Source organism: Nipponia nippon, unplaced genomic scaffold (assembly GCF_047370975.1).
Source record: "Nipponia nippon isolate SJK-2023a ecotype South Korea unplaced genomic scaffold, ASM4737097v1 scaffold_84, whole genome shotgun sequence".
Classification (NCBI taxonomy): Eukaryota; Metazoa; Chordata; class Aves; order Pelecaniformes; family Threskiornithidae; genus Nipponia; species Nipponia nippon.
Genome location: NW_028262407.1, coordinates 85255 through 94411, shown reverse-complemented (window position 1 = coordinate 94411; position 9157 = coordinate 85255). Strand labels below are relative to the sequence as shown.

The following is a 9157-nucleotide window of genomic DNA, read 5'->3' as shown; positions in this document are numbered from 1 at the left end:
CAGCACATGTACTTTCAGTGCTTGACTGCTGGAGGTTCAGTCCAGAGGGACCTTGACACATCTGGGGATTTGGCCAACAGAAACCTGAAGGTTTAGAAGGAAAAGCTGGAGAACAACTCCATGCAGCAGCACGGGCAGTGACCATACCAGCTAGGGAGTGCCCTGAGGAGAAGGGCCTGCGAGTCATGATGGTTGCCGTAGGAGCCCGTGGGCTTTGCATTTCAAAAGGAAAACGGAGAGACTGGAGAGGGTCCAGAGGAGGTCTGCCAAGATGGAGTGAGGAGCATAAAGCAGGCGGTGTGAGGAGAGTCTGAGGGAACTGGGCCTCTCTAGCCTGCTGAAGTGGAGGCATGGGGCAACCTAGTAAGAGCTTACACCCACCTGGAGAGGTGACAGATCCAAGCTCTCTTTTTGCAGTGGCCAATGAAAGACGCAACAGCCACAAACTGCCTCTTGGTAGGAAAATAGGAAAAATAAAATGGACTAGGAGGAGCATTTCTGTGATCTCCACCTTTGGAATTCTTCTTTGCTCCACAAAGTCACAGCCAGACTGAAGACTGAAATAGAGTCCCCCTGCAGTCTCTTTCCCACCAACCCTTCCAGGAACCTGGGCATTGACCATGTGCCCTAGGAGAAAAGATTAAGGTGGAGGTGAGGGTCTCTACATCATGTGCTCACAGGACAATTCAGGATGGAAGGGAGCTCAGGTGGTCTGTAGTCCAATGCCCAGCTCCAAGCAGGGCCAGCTCTGAGGTCAGCCCAGGTTCCTCAGTGAATGTCAGAATCCAGAGGGAAGGTTTACACATGAAGCTGACATCTAGGCCACCATTACAGAAATGGAGACGCGATCTTTGGCCAGCTCACTGAACACAGCTGTCAGTACACCATGCCTCCTGAGATTCCTGGGAACATCCACCTTCTTGTCCAGAGGAGTGGCTTCCTTAGGCAAGTTTCCTGGCATATCTCCAGAGCATGGGGTGCTTTAGGCTGGAAACAGAACTGAAAGCCTCTGACATGGGTACTATCAACTTCATTGCTAAAGGAGAGGGAGATGGAGGGATCTCAGCATTTCCAGCTTCCTGCAGATTTAAGGCCTCAGCCAAAGGAGGTGAAGACAACAGTTTTGAACTAGCATAGCCTCTAGATCATTTCACTTGTGAAGGCTCTGCTTCAGTCATTGGCACCCAGAAACCTCACCTGCTTTTCATTTCTCTCCTACCAAAATCTGACCAAACGACAGGAGGAAAGGCAGCAGAAAGGCCCTTAGGCCTCTGTGAATCAGCTGGGGTCTGGCACTTGGAGGGCTACGGTGCCATTCCATTGCACATCCCATAGAGAATCAAACTGGGAAGTGAGTCTGCAATTCTGTATCAGTAAGGTCCATGGCCAGGCAAGGCTGTGTCTATGGCTGTAGCTGGAGACCTGTACACCTCCAGCATAGATCCAGCTGGGGCTGAAACTCAGGCCTGGCTTCAATGGTCTCCTGGGCCCATGGACAGAGATGCAGGTGGAGGCCCCAGGTGAGGCTGGTCATGGCCATGAAGGCCTATGGATGCTTTCAGGGCCCTGACATGGGATCCCATGGGATCCCACCTGCCAGTGCCCTCAACAGAACAAATTCTCAGTCCCTGATGTGCAGGGTCTGCTCTCTGCTACTCTCCTTCTCCATTTCCCTGGGGATCTGGGAGACAACCATTTCTTGGTCACTACAGCCAAGGCTGACGCTGCTCTTCACATCCCTGATGAGCCCTTCCTCTTTTGGGAGTATCAGGTCGAGGTGAGCATCAGACTGGATGGCTCAGTTAGAAGCAAGAGAGGGGTTTGCAAGAAGGACAAGGTGCTGCTGAGAAAGTCCCTGGGGGAGGACAGCCTGTGACCCAGCCACACTGTGGACATCATGCTGGTGGCGGACCAGCAAGATACCAGCTCTGAAGAGAAGGACTTTGAGATCCTGGAGGACAACAAGCTGACCATGAGCTTGCACTGCACCCTCGCAGCAAAGGCCAACAGCCTCCTGGGCTGCATTAGGAAAAGCATTGCTGGCAGATGGAGGGAGGTGACCCTTGCCCTCCACTCAGCACTGGCGAGGCCCCATCTGGAGTGCTGTGTCCAGTGCGGGGCTCCTCACTACAATAAAGTTGTTGACCCACAAAAGCAAGTCCAGCAAAGGGTCATAAAGCTGTTCTAAGGGACTGCAGCATCTTTCATAGGAGGAAATGCTGAGAGATGTGGGACCGTTCAGTCTGGAGAAGAAAAGGCTCGGAGGGATCTTATTCATGCATATAAATACCTGATGGGAGGGCATGAAGACCAGGGAGCCAAACTCTTCTCAGTAGTTCCCAGTGACAAAACAAGGGGCGATGGACACAGCTAAAAACACATGAAATGCCATCTGAACCCAAGAAAGCACTTTTTGACTGTGGGGGTGGTCAATCACTGGAACAGGATGCCCAGAGAGGCTGTGGAGTCTCCATCCATGGAGATATTCCCCACCCAGCTAGACAAGGTGCTCAGCAACCTGCTCTAACTGACCCTGCCTCAGCTGGGGGGTTGAACTACAGGATCTCCAGAGGTCCTTTCCAATCTCAACATTTCGATGATTCTGTGAGTATGAAGGAGAAAAGTAAGAGAGAAAGAAAGGAACAACACAGCCTTGACTGCAAATACGGTGGGATGCCATGAAGAGGACCCAAGCTGGAGCAGGGGAGAAATGTGAAGAGGAAGGAGCAGGAGAGATGTTCTGTAGTGACTGTTAACCACCTCTTCACCCCTACTCCTCGCATTGTTGGGGTAGGTAGAAGAACTGGGAACAATGGAGTAATGTTAGCCTGGGGGAAAGTGTGAGGGGAATGGTCTTTAATATTTTTCTCATTGTTTCTCACAATCCAAATCTTTTTATAATTGGCAACAAATGAATTTGATCTTCCCTAAGTCAACGGGTCTTTGTCCATGATGGTAATTGGTAACTGATCTCCTTTACTTTATCCAGGATTTATTCCATCTTATTTTTTCCCTTTGTCCTGCTGAGGCAGGGGATTGAGTGAGCAGCTGGGTGGGTGTCTGGCTGCTGGCCAAGGTTAACCCACTACAGAAGCACCACATCAGGACTGCTGCATGCAGCATGGGGCTTCCCAGCAGAAGAAAGACCCTGACAGACTGGAGCAAGTCCTGCAGAGGCCAGAAGGGTGTCTGGGAGCTGGAGCACATTATGGACAAGGAGAGGCTGAGAGAGAGGGGTTCCTTAGAAATCATTCAGAACAAAGCACAGGAGCAAGAACCCAGGCCAGTTGGTGGGATCTCAATCAATGGAGATTTTCAGTATTTGTTGAGACAAGGCCATGAGCACCTGTTCAAGCTGGATCTGCCTGAGAACTGGCTTGGCTGAGAGACCAACTGTGGCAAGAGCTATGGAGCTTGTGTGCAATAAGTGTCAGCAGGAAACTGCTTCCCTTTTTCTGAATACTGGTGGTGGAGTTGGGTATCACTGAGCCCCAGAGGAGGACAGAGATGACCATCAAGCAAAATTCCCTTCTCAGGGCTGGGGTGTATGAACAGAGATGGAAATGGCCGGTGTGTGGCACTGTTCTGGGACAGTTTTCCCAGGGCAGCTTCCGCGGGGTGTCCAGGGAACATGGCACAGACCTGGCCCCTCTCTTCTGCACCTTCGGTGCCTTGCTTCCTTCGCCATGATGCCTGACTCTGCACTGGCAGCACCCTCCTGGCTGCCCCCACCCTGCACACTCACACAGCTTAGGTCTACAATGGTGCTTTCCTCTCCTGGGCACTTTCCAGCCCAGCCCAGCCCCTCCCCACCTCTCCCCCCCCTCCCCTGCCCTCTCCCCAGCCCAGCCCAGCAGCCCAGCCTCAGCTGGCCCCATGGCAGTGCCCACCACAGGGTGCTGCAGAGCTCTGGGCACTCACCCCACAGCCCCAGTCCCTCTGAAGCGGACAGCAGCTGCTGGGGAGAAGAGAGGGGGGTTCAGGCTCCGCATCAGCCCCAGGGATGGTACTGTCCCCAAGGGCACAAGGAAACAGAGGTTAGGCACTCTCTGGCTCTCCTGAATTCATATTGTACGTGATGCCCAACGTTGACTGAATTTTCCCCCTCCTCTGCTCCCACCAGCTCCAATCCCCAGGACGGCATGAGAGTCCTGGCGCTTCTCAGGCAGCTCCTGCATCTCTCCACTCTCCCTGCCCTCTGCCTGCTGGGCTCCTACTGACTCCCATGGCAGAGTCCTTGTTTTGCATACCTCAGTTTAATCATAGAATCATAGGATTGTTAAGGTTGGAAAGGACCCCACAGATCATCGAGTCCAACCTCTTAACCTCACTGCCTGGTCCACCTCTAAGCCATGTCCCTAAGCACCACATCCACATGTTTTTTGAATACTTCCAGGGACTGTGATTGTACCACTTCCCTGGGCAGTCTGTTCCAATGCCTACCCACTCTCTCTGGGAAGGTATTTTTCCTAATACCGCATCTAAATCTCCCCTGGCACAACTTGACCCCATTTCCTCTTATCCTATGACTTGTTACTTGGGAGAAGAGACCGAGCCCCATCTCACTACAACCTCCTTTCAGGCAGTTGTAGAGAGCAATAAGGTCTCCCCTCAGCCTCCTCTTCTCCAAACTAAACAACCCCTACTCCCTTCAGCTGCTCCTCGTAAGACTTGTGCTCTAGACACTGCAACAGCTTCAATAGCTTCATGTTTTGCTTTTGGGGGGGGGTTCAAATCTGAGGGCCTTTCACCTTCTGAGCCTCCATTCATTTCAACTCCAGGGCACGTGGTGGGTCCCCATCCTCTCCTCTCCTCACCCCTCCAAATTCATTTCCAGGGAGTCTGGTATATGCCATCACTCCTGTCATACATGAAGAAACCTAAGGAGATAATGGGGAGCTCACAGACCATCTGCCCTGACAGTGGACACCAAGAAGAGAGCGTTTAAACCCAGAGCATTTGGTCCAGTGGAACCCAATAGTGCCATGAACCTAACCCCAAAACACTGAGAACACAACAAGAACAGACTCTTTAAAAGACTAATTCCTTGGACATTTTCTTGGCAGCAGCTTTGGAGGAAGAGCCCAGCCTTCAGGCACTGGACCTGGCAGATTCTGTTTTATTGAAGAGCTGCTATTGTACATGCCACATAGCACACAGTGTTGTGCAACAGTCAGACACAATAAGATCAAGCCTCAAGACAAGGAGTATAAGCCCAGAAAATTATCTATAAGCAGGATTATTGCGAGAGAAGAAAACAGACTCCTGGCCTAAGAAAGACTCTGGGAAATGTGATGAGAAGGGAAGGCAGGTTATTCTCAATGAAACAGCGGCCATTGGGTCATTTTCCATAGGGCATCCTTGAGCTCCTGGTTCCTCATGCTGTAGATGAGGGGGTTCACTGCTGGAGGCACCACAGAGTACAGAACTGCCACCACTAAGTCAAGAACTGGGGAGGAGATGAAGGAGGACTTCAAGTAGGCAAACATGGCAGTGCTGACAAACAGGGAGACCACGGCCAGGTGAGGGAGGCACGTGGAAAAGGCTTTGTGCCGTCCCTGCTCAGAGGGGATCCTCAGCACGGCCCTGAGGATCTGCACATAGGACACCACAATGAATACAAAACACCCATATCCTAAACAGGCACTAACCACAAGGACCCCAACTTCCCCGAGGTAGGCACCTGAGCAGGAGAGCTTGAGGATCTGGGGGATTTCACAGAAGAACTGGTCCAGGACATTGCCTTGGCAGAGGGGTAGCAAAAATGTGTTGGCAGTGTGCAAGAGAGCATTAAGAAATCCAGTGCCCCAGGCAGCTGCTGCCATGTGGACACAAGCTCTGCTGCCCAGCAGGGTCCCGTAGTGCAGGGGTTTGCAGATGGCCACGTAGCGGTCGTAGGCCATGACAGTGAGAAGAAAATACTCTCCTCCAACGAAGAAGAGAAAGAAAAAGACCTCCGCGGCACATCCCAGGTAGGAGATGGCCCTGGTGTCCCACAGGGAATTGGCCATGGCTTTGGGGAGAGTGGTGGAGATGGAGCCCAGGTCAAGGAGGGAGAGGTTGAGGAGGAAGAAGTACATGGGGGTGTGGAGGCGGTGGTCGCAGGCTATGGCGGTGATGATGAGGCCGTTGCCCAGGAGGGCAGCCAGGTAGATGGCCAGGAAGAGGCAGAAGTGCAAGAGCTGCAGCTCCCATGTGTCTGCGAATGCCAGGAGGAGGAACTCGTTCGTGGAGCTGCTATTGGACATCTGCTGCTTCTGGGCATGGAAACTGCCAAGGTAGAGAAAAGAGGAAAATTCAGAGAAGCTTCTCTGAGCCAAATTTCATTCATTCATTGTGCAATACCTAAGGGTGTTTTTCTTTCCTGGGGGGCTGTTACAGAGCTCCCAGTCTTCAGCTCTGGTTTGTGCTGGCTGAGTGTGCTGTGCAGAGGCGTGCCCTCTCCCCAGGGACTCCGGAAGGGTCAGCCCTGCTTTCCAGCAAGGACCCACGGAGGCAGCAACAGCCCAGGGTGTTTGGAGGGAGGCTTCCTGGGGAGGAGTTCCCTGTGCTGCACTAGAGCGGAGGGCAAAAAGCCCAGAAGGACGCTTTCTTCCCCAGAGGAAGGTGGGAGATGAGGCGCAGCAAACGTGTGTCGGTACACTGTGTTTTAGTATGCAGACACCCCCATCCCACTTGGGAAATGGCCTTGGAAGGGCTGAAATTCCCCCGTTGCCCCGTTGCTCTCAGTGCAAACCTCTGTTAGTGCTCCCATGCAGGAGGGCTGCTCTGTCCATCAGCCTGGTGCCCAGCTGCTCTGGGCTTGCACCGCTCTCAGCTGCAGGACGACTGCACCCAGAGGTTGCTCTGCAAAAGACACTGGACTGTCCTGGGAGCAGAGGGGTCCTGTTCCAGGTGCAGAGTTCAAAACACCTCTCCTTTCCAGCACAGCTCTGCGGAGTATGAGGAAGGGGACAGGGCAAGGATGCTGATTGGCATGGGCAGATCGGGTGCTCTCAGACATCTCCAAGGTCCTGCAGGAGAGCTGTGCCCTTCTGGAGATATGCTGACAGCCCCACAGGGCTCCCTGCCCAGCATAATCAGGTGTCTTAAGGTGCTGTCTGCTAAGGGAAGCAGTGCCTCATTGCCCAAGCACTGAGTGCAGTGTCTGGAGCCTGGAAAATGAAGAGAGGGCTTGGGCACCTTCGTCCCATGGAAACACCTCCAGGGCAGCGCCCTTCAGGTCGGGGCCAGAGCAGGCACTCCACACCCCCACCCCTTGCCCCACACCACCACCGTTACTGCCAGGGACCCCACGAAAAGGAAGAAGAGCAGCACAAGCAGGGGGAGGAACAAAGAAGAACGCTGTGACTCTCCTCCTAAGGGAAGCAAGGAGAGGAGAGGCAGCCGGGCACTCAGGAAAGCCTTCTCCTTACCCAGCAGAGCACAGCACCTCCCAGTTAGCAAAAGCCCAGGGCAGTCGCTCTCAGCCCCTTTGCCCTGCAGAGGGAAGCGGCCACGTGTCAGGAGAGATGCCCCTCTGCTGTGCCAGAGCTCTGGCTGCAGAGGAGGCAACTTCTGCCCTGGACCACACAGTCTTGAGGGCAGAGGCTCTGCTGGGTGGGAGACGAGAGCAGGGTTCTTGCCCAGAGGATGGTGTCTGCATTGGAGGGCATGACAGGGAGCTTCCCAAATTCTCCCTCCCATGCCATTTGGGGTTGGAGTTTCCTAGAGCTCTCTGCCCATGTCTCTGCTGCCTGGAGCTATCCCTGCCGGGAACTGTTTCTCTGCCCTCCAGTTTTTCCCTGTCAGGGGTCACAGACCCCATCACCCACTCCTGTCTGCTCAGCTCTGACCTGAAGAAACCTCCCAGTTCCAGGCACTCTCTAGAGGTACTCCCCGCTTGCAGGCAGTAAGGAGCAGGTCAGAGAAACCCTGCTGAGGCCAGCAAAGGTGATGCTGGTGCTCTCTGGAGGTAGAGGAGTGGATGGAAGCAGTTGCCTTGGCTCCTACCAGACCTACTGATTTCTCAGCGTGGCAGCTCAGGACTCTCAGGCTCCCTCGCCAAATGCAGCAGCGCCTTTTCCCTTTGTCCTGAAACAGCAGGAAACTGGAAGCATGGCCTCAGGAAAGCTCTTTAGCTGTAAGGTATCCCCTGCCTTGTTCTTCCTCTGCAAGAGTGCCCTCTGAAACGCCCTGGGCAGCTCTGGCTGCACACCCTGCCTTCACCCCTTCCCCCTTGTCTAACATGAGCCCCTGGGCTGGGAGGCCTCCTGACAGACCCTGGAGGCTGGAGGCTATGAACGCTTTCGGAGACCCTTCCCGCAACGGCAGCTGCATTGCCCTGCACCAAGAGACTTCCCGTGTCAAGGGCTGGGAAGGTTTCTTCCCTTGCAGCTCTCCTCTCTCCTCCCACTCCAGCCTGCCTTTAATCTCGCTCTGCCCTACTCCTTTGCCCAGAGCCCTGCTGCGCTTGGCAGAGGAGTTGCTCCTTGGCAGAGCTGTCTCTCTGCACTGCTGCCTGCTTCCCAGGAGCTCCCTCCACCCCAGGAGCCTGTCTCAGCCCCGGAGGAGGGCACCTGCCCAAGACGTCACTTTCTCTGCCCCCCACCCCACTCGGCGCTCCCTCCAGGTCTCCCTGCGGCTCTCCAGGAACCTGGTTGCAGCAATGTCCTTTCTGCTCTCCCAGACACAGTTAGGTCTGAGAATCCCCCTGCCTTGGCCCATCATGAGGCAGGACACCTGGACACTGCCAGGGAGGCATCTCCTTTAGCCATGCTGAGGGAAGACAATCAGCTGAGGCAATGGAGGCATCTCATGCTGGATTTGTAGTGCTGGGGCTGGAAGGGACCTCAGCTCCCTCCCGTGCCTGCCACAAACCCCCAGGAGGTGCGATTCCCCTTGCTTCGGTCATGGCGCCTGTTACAAATAGGCACCTGCACTCCTTTTCTATGGTCTCACTGTCAGAGATGGAGACCAGGAGTTGACACACAAGCCCCTGGTGACATTTGAGGTGCCAGATGTAGTCCACGGTATACGGAGCAGTACTGAGAGACTGGGAAACATCTGGGGGCATCATCCTGCGGCCTGGTGAGGATGCCAGCTGAAATGACGGCAGATGCCCACATTTAGGACATCGCCACCTCTCCCTACTCACGCTGTTCAGGGCCGCCCATAG

The 9157-nt window shown here is 54.3% G+C and overlaps 1 protein-coding gene across 1 annotated transcript; it reads right to left on the bottom strand.

Moving 5' to 3' along the window:
• Positions 1-5318: 5318 nt before the first annotated feature.
• On the bottom strand, positions 5319-6248 carry LOC148050407 (olfactory receptor 14C36-like). The gene has a single exon (XM_087742828.1). The coding sequence runs from the start codon at positions 6246-6248 to the stop codon at positions 5319-5321; it is 930 nt and encodes a 309-aa protein (XP_087598954.1).
• Between the last annotated feature and the right edge of the window lie 2909 nt (positions 6249-9157).

Excerpts from the sequence above, each read along its gene's own strand:
- LOC148050407 (XM_087742828.1), bottom strand. The coding sequence starts at position 6,248 with ATGTCCAATAGCAGCTCCACGAACGAGTTCCTCCTCCTGGCATTCGCA.